The following is a 12,673-nucleotide window of genomic DNA, read 5'->3' as shown; positions in this document are numbered from 1 at the left end:
CCCCCCCCCTCTCGCAGGTTTTGCATTGATAACGGGGCGATGATAGCCCATGCCGGGTGGGAGATGTTCCGGGTCGGACACGTGACCCCTCTGGAGGATTCCTGGATCACGCAGAGGTAGGACTTTTCACCGAGATGGGCAACACCGGGACAGACCGTTCGGCCCATCCTGAGTGGATATCCGCCCTTAATCCAGGCCGTTTCGGGGAACATCCGTCCTCCATTGACCCCTGCTCGAAGTTTTCCCGTTTCCTGTGGGTTTTCCTCATCGGTCTGAGCTCCCGCCTGGACGTGGTCCCACCCCGATCCCGTCTCCCTGCCATATCGGGAATCTGTCCCCCCCTCTTCAGCCAGTAACGTCCTCCCGGCGGTACCGCACCTCAGCGCTGTGTGTGTGTGTGAGACCCTCCAGAGGGGTGGTCTCGCCCTGTAACGCTGACCGCGGGACGTCCTGGCGTTCCAGGTGGCCGTAGGGCACTCGGGTCTCTCGCCTTCCACGTTCCTGCTCCGTCGCCCTCCGGATAATAACCCACCCTCCCTGATCTCGCCCCCCCCCCCCGTCTCTCCACATTCATACGGATTCCAGTACAGATTTGGGAATGACTTCCCCTCGTTGTTTTTTGCCAGGTTCCGAACCGACGAGGTGGAGGTGACGTGGAGGGATTGACCGACCCTCTGATGTCACGGCAAGAGAGCGAGAGCCATCTGTGAGGTGTGTCCTGAACGTTTCGGAGTGTTTTTCTAATCAGCGCCCCCTGCTCTGACACCTTCCTTCAGCGAAGGAGGAGGAAGACTCAAATTGTTGTCTATTTCTCTCTTTTAAAAATAAATCCCTGGAAATGTTTAGCGCTGACTGAGTCGTCATTCTGGGAATGTTGTGCTCTGCACTTTGGCAGGAAGGAGAGAGGAGCTGAATATTATTTAAACGGGGAAAGACTGGGGAACGCCGCTGGACAGAATATAACGTGGGGAAATGTGAGGGTCTGCAGGAAGGAGAGAGGAGCTGAATATTATTTAAACGGGGAAAGACTGGGGAATGCTGCGGGACAGAATATAACGTGGGGAAATGTGAGGGTCTGCAGGAAGGAGAGAGGAGCTGAATATTATTTAAACGGGGAAAGACTGGGGAATGCTGCGGGACAGAATATAACGTGGGGAAATGTGAGGGTCTGCAGGAAGGAGAGAGGAGCTGAATATTATTTAAACGGGGAAAGACTGGGGAACGCCGTGGAACAGAAGGGTCTGGCAGTCATAGTCACACAGCACAGAAACAGACCCTTCGGTCCATCTCTTCCATGCTGCCTCAGATATCCTAAACTACTGTAGTCCCATCCCCAGCACTTGGCCCATCTCCCTCTAACCCCTTCCTATCCCTGTCCCCACCCTGATGCCTTTTCAATGCTGTCATTGTCCCAGCCTCCCCCACTTCCTCTGGCAGCTCATTCCACACACGCACCACCCTCTGGGGGAAAAAGTTGCCCCTTAGGACCCTCTTCGACCTTTCCCATCTCACCCAAAACCTCTACCCTGTGGCTTTGCACTCTTTTTATCTTTATTTTCTCCGCTCCCCCCTCCCCCACCTCCCACCAACCAACTGTGGCATTGTCCCTTCTGTCGTGTGTGTGTGTGTGAGAGAGATGGTGTATCTGCATGTCTGTGTGAGAGACGATGAGTATGTATGTGTGCACAAGACAGTGTGTCCCTGTGTCAGTGTCTCTGTCTATCTCTATCTCTCTCTGTCTGTCTCTCTCTCTGTGTAAATGTATCTCTGCCTCTTTCTCTCTCTCCATCTCCCCCATCTCTCTCTATCTCTCTCTCTGTCTCCACCTTCCCCCATCTCTCTGTCTCTCTCTCTCTCTCTTTCTCTCTCTCTCTGTCTCTCTCTCTGTCCCTCCCTCCCTCTCTCACTCTGTCCCTCCCTCCCTCTCTCACTCTGTCCCTCTCTCCCTCTCCCTCTATCCCCCTCCCTCCCTCTCTCTCCCCCTCCCTCTCTCTCCCCCTCCCTCTCTCTCCCCCTCCCCCTCCCTCCCTCTCTCTCTCTCCCCCTCCCTCCCTCTCTCCCCCTCCCTCTCTCTCTCTGTCCTTTGTATCACCGTATCCCTCTCTCCATCTGTCTCTTGTCCCGCTGTGAATGTTATTTTGAATGTTTTGTCCCTTCTGGAAGTTGATCTCTGGGCCACCCTGCAGCGACAGAGAGACTGACCGAGCGAGCGAGCGACATAGTCAGTCGCTCTCTGCCACAGACAAAGGGCTTCTCTTTGGACTAATATTAGTTTAGGAAGGTGACCCCTGTCACCCAGGACAGGTGCAGTGATGCCTGTGAGCGGCCGATACGATAGGCTGCTGTCCATCGCCCGGGGAGGCAGGGAATACTGGCTGGATACACCGTGCCTTTTAATATCTCTGTCCAGCCCCATCCCTACGCCAGCCCCAAATAAGGTGAAAGGGACGGAGGGAGAGTTTCAGCTGCTTGGAGTGAGGGGCTGTCTCAGTGCGGTCCTCCCTCGCCTGAGGACGGACGCTGACAGAGAGAGAGAGACACAGAGAGACGGAACTGATCGCAGGTGCCAGACGGGGGCGTGAGGTGGCGACAGGAGCTTCCGAAGTCCTCCGGTCCCGCAGCGGAAAGCCCGGGTAAAGGGGTTTCCCCCCCCCCAATGGGTCTCCCATCGCCGGGCATGCTCTGACAGGGGTGGGGGTCGTCGGGCACGCTCGGGCAGGGCTAGGGGAGGGTCATCGCCGGGGACAATCGGATAGGGGTCATCCCCCGGGGTGCTCAACCAGGGTCCGGGGTCATCGCCGGGGACGCTCGGACAGGGCTGGGGGTCCTCCGGGGCGCTCGGCTAGGGTCAGGGGTCATTGCTGGGGAGACTCGGACAGGGTCAGGGGTCATTGCCGGGCTCACTCGGACAGGGTCGGGGCTGATTACCGGGGACACGTGGACAGAGTCATGGGTCATTGCCGGGGATGCTCCGACAGGGTGGGGGTCATTGCCCGGGACGCTCGGTCAGGGGTCATTACCCGGGACGCTCGGACAGGGTAAGGGGTCATTGCCGGGGACGCTCGGTCAGGGGTCATTGCCAGGGATGCTCAGACAGGGTCAGGGGTCATTGCTGGGGAGACTCGGACAGGGTCAGGGGTCATTGCCGGGGACACTCGGATATGGTCAGGAGTCATTGCCGGGGACACTCTGACACGATCAGGGGCTATTGCCGCAGACACTCGGACAGGGTCAGGGTCATTGGGGACACTCTAACAGGGCCAGGGGTCATCGCTGGGGATGCTGTGAGAGGGTGAGGGGTCCGTCGTGGCGTGGAGAGGGTTGATTGTGATGTTTGTTTTTAAGATGCTGGGTCCTCGCTGGTGTTTTGACATGTCCCATTCTCTCCTTACCTCACTCCTTGCCCCCTCCGTCCCCTCTCTGCCCCTCCCTCACTCCCTCCCCCCTCATTTCCTCCCCCTCGTTCCCTCCCCCTCCTTCCCCTCTCCCTCCCCCTTCTTCCCACTCCTCTCTCTCCTTCCCTCCCCCCTCCCTCCTTTCTTCCCTCCCTCCTCCCCGCCTTCTCTCACTCTCTGTCTGTATCTCTCTCTCTGTGTCTGTCTCTCTCTCTCTCTCTCTCTGTGTCTGTCTCTCTCTCTCTCTCTCTCTCTGTCTCTCTGTCTCTGTCTCTCTCTCTCTCTCTCTCTCTCTCTGTCTCTCTCTCTGTCTCTCTCTCTCTGTGTCTCTCTCTCTCTGTCTCTCTTTGTCTCCCTCTCTCTCTCTCTCTCCCCCTCACCCTCTCCATGCACAGGCCTGGCCCCCTGAGCTCCCGGATCAGGAGCAGGAGGAGGAGTGTAGGCCTCAGGCCTGGTGGAGGGATGGGCGACTGGTCGCTGCTCTCCCGGATCCTGGAGCAGGTGCACCAGCACTCGACGGCGGTGGGCAAGGTCTGGCTGACGGTGCTGTTTGTCTTCCGGATGCTGGTGCTGGGAGCGGCCGCCGAGTCGGCTTGGGGGGACGAGCAGTCCGGCTTCAGCTGTAACACCCGGCAACCGGGCTGCGAGACCGTCTGCTACGACCGGGCCTTCCCCGTCTCCCACGTCCGCCTCTGGGTGCTCCAGGTGGTCTTTGTCTCCACCCCCTCGCTGGTCTTCGTCGCGCACGCCTTGCGCTCCGTCCGCCGCCAGCGGGAGGCGCCGGCGGGGGGCGCACCGGGACGGCCGGGAGACAAGGCGCAGATCCGCGGGGCACTGCTGGGCACCTACGTGTGCTGCGTGCTGGCCCGCTCGGCCCTGGAGCTGGGCTTCCTGGCCGCCCAGTACCTGCTGTACGGGATCTTCCTGAGCCCCGTGTACCGGTGCGAGCGGGCACCCTGCCCCACCCCCACCGACTGCTTCGTGTCCCGGCCCACCGAGAAGAACGTCTTTGTGGCCTTCATGGCCGCCGTCTCTGGGGTCTCGCTGCTCCTGGGGCTGGCCGAGCTCTGCTACCTGGGCAGGCGGCGGCTGTGTCCCCCCACCCTCGAGGCCCAGGCCCCTTCCCCCAACCCCTGGCCCCACCGCCCGCCGGACCAGGGCCTCCACGTCACCGTCTGAGCCACCATTGGCAGGCCCGGGGGGCGGGGTGGAGGAGTCAGGGAAGGGGCGGGGAGGAGAGGGGATTCCCAGGGGTAGGATTGGTCGGGGGGGGAGGGGTGTTGGCAAATTGGGGGTGGTGGGCAGGGCCAGTTTGGAAAGGCAGACCCTCCACCCCACCCCGTAGGTGCGAGAGAGGGTGGGATTGGGACTTTCGGGTTGTCGTGGCAACCAAGGGGCCTTTGGAGACCAAGGGAAGCTGCTGGAGAAACTCCACATCTGGAGAGAGGTTTACAAATGAAAACCAGAGTTTGAGTTGAATTGAACTGAGGTTGAGCTGCAAATGTGTTGCTGGTCAAAGCACAGCAGGCCAGGCAGCATCTCAGGAATAGAGAATTCGACGTTTCGAGCATAAGCCCTTCATCAGGAATGAGGAGAGTGTGCCAAGCAGGCTAAGTTGAGGGTGAGTTGAATTGAGGGTGAGTTGAGTTGAGGGTGAGTTGAATTGAATCGAGTTGAGGTTGAATTGAATTGAATTGAAGTTGAGTTGAATTGAGGTTGAGTTGAATTGAGTTGAGGTTGAATTGAGTTGAGTTGAATTGAATTGAAGTTGAGTTGAAATGAGGTTTAGTTGAGTTGAATTGAAATGAATTGAGGTTGAGTTGAATTGAATTGAGGTTGAGTTGAGTTGAGGTTGAATTGAGTTGAATTGAAGTTGAGTTGAATTGAATTGAGGTTTAGTTGAGTTGAGATTAATTGAATTGAGTTGAGGTTGAGTTGAATTTATTGTCACGTACATCGAGGCACAGTAAAAAGTTTTGTCTTGTGAACAATACAAGCAGATCATAGAGTTAAGGAGCATCGATAAATAAATAATGGGGGGGGGGTGGAAGCTGGAGAGAATTGGCTGGATGAAATTGGGAGAAATAAGACAATTCCTGAAGAAATGAGAGGGAGAAAATGAGATGATCAGGGGGACGTTGGAGAGAATTGTTGGGGAAATGGCAAATTGCAGGGAGAATTGAAAAGAGAATTGGCAAGATTTAGGGAGAATGGGGAAGATTTGGAGGCAGTTGGTACTGGGAAAATTGAGACGGGAGGGCGGAACTGGGAGAAAATTGGGGAAAATGGGCAAAAATAAGGTTTGGAGAGAATCAGGGAAAAATGAGGAGGTTGGGGTGAATTGGGATACATTGGCAAAATTGGGGAAAAATAACATTTGAAGATAATGGAGAGATTAGAGAGAATGAGAGTGACTTGGGAGAAATGCCGAAGTTTGGGATAATTCAGAAAAAATAAGATTTGGAGAGAATTGGGGGAAATGGCAGAATTTGGAAAGATGAAGATTTTGGGGGGATTGGGGAAAATATGATTTGGAGTGAATTGGATTGGATAGGAATGGGGAGGATTGCAGGGGTGGGTAACTGTAGAGAATTTGGGAATATTGGCAAGAATTGAAGAATTGGGAGAAATGAGAAGATTAGGACAGGACTGGGAAAATTGACAAAATTTGGGGGAAATTGAAAAAGTGGAAAAATTGAGGGAGAATTGGGAAAAAAATAGCAGATTTGGAGAGAATTGGAATTGGGAAAAAGGGGAAATGCTTAAGGAAATTGGGGAGAAATGGAAAAAATAAAACTTGGAGAGGATGAGAATATTTGGGAAAACTGGAGTGAAATGGGGAAACATAAGGTTTCCGAAGAATTGATGAGCATTGGGAAAATGGAGTAAATCGGGAGTCAGGGCAAAAAAGGTTTGGACAGAATTGGAATTGGGGAAAGTGGGAAGATTGGGGAGAACAAGAGTGAATTGGTGAAAATTGGGAAGTATTGGAAAACATAAGATTTGGAGAGAATTGGGGGAAATGGGATGACATGGGGAGAATTGGAATTAATTGGGAGAAGATTTGGCGCAAATTGAGGAAAAGTGGGGAGGAATGGGGAAAACTGAAAGGAATTACGTACAGTTTGGAAGAATGATGGACTTGGAAAGAAATGGGAGGGTTCGGGGAGAATTTAAATTTAAAAAATGTAAAATGTCTAGCATTGGAAAGAATTTATGGAAATTGGCAAGAATTGACTATAATCGAGGGGTTGGGAAGAATGGAGAGATGAGGAAAAGTTTGAAACAATTGGACAAATTGAGGAAGAATTTGAAATAATTAGATAAATTTGAGAATTGGGAAGTAGTTGAAATAATTGGAGAAAAAATGTGCAGAGTTGAGTGCGATCAAGGAGAATTGGGAAGAATTTGAAGGAATTGGAGCAAATTGGGAAAGCTGAAGAATTAGGTGCAACTGAGGATAGTTGGGAAAGAATTTGAAATAATTGGAGCAAATTGGTTAGAGTTGGGAAGGATTAGAAATCATTCAAGAACATTGAGAAGAATTGATCATTGCAGAGTATTGGGGAGGAAATGGGGAAAATTTGGGAAGAATTGAGGAAAACAGTCGAGCTAGAAAGGATCATTGGGGAATTGTGGGAAACTTGGGGAGAATTGAAAGTGGTTCTGAAGATGGGGACGTGTTGCAAGTGAATTGGGGAAAAATCTGTGGAAATTTCAAAGAATTGGGGTGGAAAACGTAGAGATGATTGGAAACGATCGCTAGAGATTTGGGAAAGTTGAGGAGGATTGTGGGGTCATTTGAAGGAGAATTGGGTAGAATTAGGAACAATGTGAAATTTCACAAAGAATTGGGCAAACGTGGGGAGGGTAGGATTTTGGGAGAAACTTGTGGAGAATTAAGAAGAATTGGGATGGATTGTGGAAAATTAGAATGGATGGGGAAGGAGGTGGGAAAACTGGGAGAATTAGAAAAAAATGGGGATATATTGAGGGGGAAGTCAAAAATGTTGCCTAACTTTCTAAAATTTGGGATGAACTGAGGAAGAATTGGGTTAGGGCTGGAGGGACTTTGGTGGTCGTTCGAAAAACATGAGAGTTGGGAACTGAGCAACGTCGGGAGATTTGGAAATGATGGATGGAACATTGAAATGTGGGATAATTTGGAAAGGCAAAACAGAAGAAGTGGAAAGACTGGTATAGATTTGGTGGTTGGGGGGGGGGCGTATTTTTTGGAAGCATTTTTGGTGAATTGGAGATGATTGGGTAGAATCCGGGAACGTTTGGGAGGATTGGATCGGGAGTGTGACAGGGATGGGAAGTTGAGGCAGGAGTCAGTGGGGAATGAAAACAAATTGGGAAGCAGAGAGAATGGAACATCAAGGAAGTAGACTCAGGAAATTCCAAGAGACAGGCAAAGAGTTGGCTTTTAATATTTCTCAGAACTAATATTTCCAATTGAATGGAAAACTGAAAAAGTACCGAAGGATCTTCGGAGAGCAGCCCTTCGAAGGGGAGAGATGCAATTCCTGATGAGCTGGCCAGCGATCTCCTGTGGCCTGCAGAGATAGCAAGGAGATTCCTGAACTCCTCTCCCAGCTGCAATCCCGACTCCCGGAGATTATATCCTGATCTTCCTGCCGGGAATGTACGAGAAAAATAAAAATGATTGAAAAATTGAGTGTGCTGGTGGGTTGTTGTGTTGGTAGGTTGCTGCTTGAGAATGGGGACTTGGCACCCCTGCATTGCAGGTAAGGAATCTCCAAGAGACTCTCTTTCTCCATCTGGTGTGACCCAGTGGCTCAGTGATAGGCACTGCTGCCACACAGTGCCAGGAACCCAGGTTCAACTCCAGCCTAAGGTAACTGTCGGTATGGGAGTTTGCACATTCTCCCTGTGTCTGCGTGGGTTTCGTCTGGGAGGTCCAGTTTCCTCCCACTGTCTAAAGATGTGCAGGTTAGGGTGGATTGGCCACGCTAAGTTTCCCATAGGGGCCAGGGATGTGCAGGTTAGGATGGATTGGCTGTGCTGAATTACCCATAGTGCCCAGGCATGTGCAGGTTAGGCTGGATTGGCCATGCTAAATTACCCATAGTGCCCAGGAATGTGCAGGTTAGGGTGGATTGGCCGTGCTAAACTACCCATAGTGCCCAGGAATGTGCCGGTTAGGTGCATTAGTCAGGGGGTTAATGTGGAGTAGGACGAATGGGTGTGAGTGGGTTACCCTTCGGACGGTCAGCGTGGACCCGTAGGACCGAATGGTCAGCATAGATGGGTTGGGCCGAAGGGTCTGCATGACTCTGACTGCAGTCTGAGCTAATGGGGCCCCTGGACACGCACAGAAACGATAGGTTTCTATCCCTGATTCCCCTCATCCCATTATCCTGTCGATCTGTTCCTGCCCACAATATTAGTTTATTTCTGAAACAGTGTGGGGTGGGTGAGGGATTGGATTCGGGGCTATTTCAGTCGTCCTGGGACAACGGCGTTTCTGGCTCATTTACCCCCTTCACAGACTCCGAGACCAGGGGTAAGTCTTCCCCACATCCCCAGTGTCCCCCATCATCTGGGGACTCTCCGATGGAGAGGGGCAAGAGAGACTGAGAGAGAGAGGTAGAAGGGGACAGAGGGACAGGGAGAGAGAGATAGGCGGAGAGGTAGAGGAGGGTAGATCGAGATGGAGAGAGAGAGAGATACAGAAAGAGAGGGGGGATAAAGAGAGAGAGACAGATGGGGAATGAGAGAGAGAGACAGACCATCAGAGACAGAGAGAGACACAGAGACAGAGACACAGAGAGAGAGAGTGACAGAGAAACAGGGAGAGACAGATAGAGAGAGAGGGAGAGCAAGAGAGAAAGAGGGGGGAAGAGAGAGGGACACAGAAAGCGAGAGACACAGAGAGAGAGAAAGAGATAGAGTGACAGAGAAAAAGAGAGAGAGAGACACACACACACAGAGATAGAGTCATAGAGATGGACAGCATGGAAATAGACCCTTTGATCCAACCCGTCCATGCCGGCCAGATATCCCAACCCAATCTAGTCCCACCTGCCAGCACCCGGCCCATATCCCCCCAAACCCTTCCTATTCATATACCCATCCAAATGCCTCTTAAATGTTGCAATTGTACCAGCCTCCACCACTTCCTCTGGCAGCTCATTCCATACACGTAGATAGAGAGGGACAGAGAAAGAGGGATAGAGAGAGGGGGAGAAAGAGGTGTTAGGAGTTGGTGAGATGGACACAGAGGGGGGTGGAGAAAGAGGGAAGGGAGAGGGAGAGACAGAGAGAGAGACACAAAAAAGAGAAATGACGATGGAAAAGAGAGACGGGGAGGGAGATAGAGAAGGAGAGAGAGGGGTGTTGGGGGATGGGGATAGTGAGAGCACACAGAGGAGGTGGAGAGAGAGAGAGAGTGCGCAAAAAGGACTTGAGAGGGAGAGACAGAGATGGAGAGGAAGACGTAGACAGGGAACGATAGAGTGAGAAAGTGTGAGAAAGAAGAAGGAAGACAGAGAGAGAGAGAGACAGGGGGAGCGAGAGAGAGAGAGAGGAATGGTCAGAAACAGGAACAGAGTGCAGGCAGTGGGTGGAGTGACTGGGCCGGAGAGGGGGATGGGATCAGACTGAGAGATTGGGAGTGACCATCCGAAGGATGCAGAGAGTGTGAAACGAGGTAGTGACAAGTAACTGAGTCAGAGTTACTGGAACAAGGTCATCATTCATTAGCTGGGCATTCGGAAAGTCCCCTTCATGTGTGGGTGTGTCTGTGTGTGAGAGAGAGAGAGAGGGAGAGAGAGAGAGAGAGAAAGAGACTCTGTGTGTGTGTGTGTGTGAGAGAGAGAGAGACTCTGTGTGTGTGTGAGTGAGAGAGAGAGACTGTGTGTGAGAGAGAGAGAGAGACTGTGTTTGTGTGAGAGTGTGTATGAGAGACTGGCTGTGTGAGAATGTGTGTGCGCGCGTGTGTGAGAGAGAGTGTGTGAGTGTGTATGAGAGAGTGTGTGAGTGTGTGTGTGAGAGAGAGTGTGTGTGAGAGAGAATGTGTGTGTTTGTGATTGTGAGAGAGTGTGTGTGTGTGAGTGTGTCTGTGTGAGAGAGAGAGTGTGTGTGTGAGAGAGAGTGAGTGTATGTGTGAGAGAGAGTGTGTGTGTGTGTGTCTGTGTGAGAGAGAGAGTGTGTGTGTGAGAGAGAGTGTGTGTGTGTGTGTGAGAGAGAGACTGTGTGTGTGTGTGAGAGGGTGTGTGTGTGTGAGAGAGAGGGTGTGTGTGTTTATATGGGGCTGGCTCCAGGTCAGTTTCTGGTCAATGGGAACCCCCAGGATGTTAATAGTTGGGGGGATGGAGTCAGTGATGGTAAAGCCATTGAACGTCAAGGGGGGCGATGGTTAGATTCTCTCTGAGATTCATAGAGTTGTACAGAATGGAAACAGACCCTTCGGCCCAACCCGTCCATGCCAACCCAATATCCTAACCTAATCTACTCCCATTCCCCAGCCCGCGGCCCATCTCCCTCTAACCCCTTCCTATCCCTGTCCCCACCCTGATGCCTTTGCAATGCTGTCAATGTCCCAGCCTCCCCCACATCCTCTGGCAGCTCATTCCACACACGCACCACCCTCTGGGGGGGGAAAAGTTACCCCTCAGCTCCCTTTCCCCCTCTCCCCTTAAACCAACGCCCCTCTAGTTCTGGACTCCCCCCCACCCCAGGGGGTAAAGACCTGGTCTGTTTACCCTCTCCATGCCCCCTCATGATTTTATTAACCTCTATAAGGTCACCCCTCAGCCCCCGACGTTCCAGGGAAACAGCCCCAGCCTGTTCAGCCTCTCCCTGTAGCTCAGATCCTCCAACCCTCCAACATCCTTGTAGATCTTTTCTGAACCCTTTCAAGTTTCACAACATCTTTCCGATAGGAAGGAGACCAGAATTGCACACAATATTCCAACAGTGGCCCTAACCAATGTCCTGTACAGCCGCAACATGACCCTCCCAACTCCTGTACTCAATACTCTGACCAATAAAGGAAAGCATACCAAACGCTGCCTTCACTATCCTATCGACCTGCGACTCCACTTTCAAGGAGCTATGAACCTGCACTCCAAGGTCTCTTTGTTCAGCAACACTCCCTAGGACCTCACCATCAAGTGTATAAGTCCTGCTAAGATTTGCTTTCCCAAAATGCAGCACCTCGCATTTATCTTGTTGGAGAGAGTAACCCCCAGGATGTTTATAGTGGGGGGTGGGGGGAGGGGGGGTTCAGTGATGGTAACACCATTGAATATTAAAGGGGTGATGGCTGAGGGAGTGGGCGCTGTCGGAAGGTCCGTGCTGAGGGAGTGCCGCACTGTCGGAGGGTCAGTGCTGAGGGAGTGGGCGCTGTCGGAGGGTCAGTGCTGAGGGAGCGGGCACTGTCGGAGGGTCAGTGCTGAGGGAGCGGGCACTGTCGGAGAGTCAGTGCTGAGGGAGTGGGCAATGTCGGAGGGTCAGCGCTGAGGGAGTGCCGCACTGTCGGAGGGTCAGCGCTGAGGGAGTGGGCCCTGTCGGAGGTTCAGTGCTGAGGGAGCGGGCACTGTCGGAGGTTCAGTGCTGAGGGAGTGCCGCACTGTCGGAGGGTCAGTGCTGAGGGAGTGGGCACTGTCGGAGGGTCAGCGCTGAGGGAGTGGGCACTGTCGGAGGGTCAGTGCTGAGGGAGTGCCGCACTGTCGGAGGGTCAGTGCTGAGGGAGTGCCGCACTGTCGGAGGGTCAGTGCTGAGGGAGTGCCGCACTGTCGGAGGGTCAGTGCTGAGGGAGTGGGCACTGTCGGAGGGTCAGCGCTGAGGGAGTGCCGCACTGTCGGAGGGTCAGTGCTGAGGGAGAAGTGTAGAGGCCTGAGTCTCTTCCTCTCTCTCCCTTTCTTCGTCCCTCTGTCACACTCTCCCTCTCTCTCTCTCTCTCCTGTCTATCTCCCTCTCTCTCTCTTCCTTTCTCTTGTTTCTCTTTCTGAATCTCTCTCCCTCCATCTCTGCTCTCTCTCTCTCTCAGTCTCTCACTCCCTCTCTCTCCCTACCTCTCGTACCTTCCCTCCCGATCTGTCTCTCCCCACCCTCTCTCCATCCCTCCCCCACTCTCTCCCTCTTTCCCCCTTCCCTCCCTTCTTCCTCCCCCCTTCCTCCCTCCCTCTCTCCCTCTTTCCCAAAATTCCTCTCTCTCCATCCCTCCTTCCTCCCTCTCTCCCCCCTCCTTCTTCCGTCTCCCCTCCCCCTTTCTCCCCTCCTTCCTTCCTCCCTCTCTCCCCCTTTCT

The 12,673-nt window shown here is 53.0% G+C and overlaps 1 protein-coding gene and 1 long non-coding RNA gene across 2 annotated transcripts; both read left to right on the top strand.

The window, feature by feature from the left end:
* Positions 1-21: 21 nt before the first annotated feature.
* LOC132808069 (uncharacterized) lies at positions 22-845 on the top strand. Its single transcript, XR_009642021.1, has 2 exons — positions 22-116; positions 627-845. It is a non-coding gene; the product is annotated as an uncharacterized LOC132808069 (long non-coding RNA).
* A 1,741-nt stretch (positions 846-2,586) lies between these two features.
* LOC132807997 (gap junction alpha-5 protein-like) lies at positions 2,587-4,574 on the top strand. The gene is made up of 2 exons (XM_060821888.1): positions 2,587-2,633; positions 3,791-4,574. The coding sequence occupies exon 2, from the start codon at positions 3,858-3,860 to the stop codon at positions 4,572-4,574; it is 717 nt and encodes a 238-aa protein (XP_060677871.1). The 5' UTR covers positions 2,587-2,633; positions 3,791-3,857.
* The last annotated feature ends 8,099 nt before the right edge of the window (positions 4,575-12,673 follow it).

The sequence above is a fragment of the Hemiscyllium ocellatum genome (assembly GCF_020745735.1).
Source record: "Hemiscyllium ocellatum isolate sHemOce1 chromosome 27 unlocalized genomic scaffold, sHemOce1.pat.X.cur. SUPER_27_unloc_3, whole genome shotgun sequence".
Taxonomy (NCBI): domain Eukaryota; kingdom Metazoa; phylum Chordata; class Chondrichthyes; order Orectolobiformes; family Hemiscylliidae; genus Hemiscyllium; species Hemiscyllium ocellatum.
Note: the sequence above shows the minus strand (reverse complement) of the source record. Positions and strands in the feature narration are given on the sequence as shown.

Coding starts and splice junctions, on each gene's coding strand:
- LOC132807997 (XM_060821888.1), top strand. CDS start 3,858: ATGGGCGACTGGTCGCTGCTCTCCCGGATCCTGGAGCAGGTGCACCAG.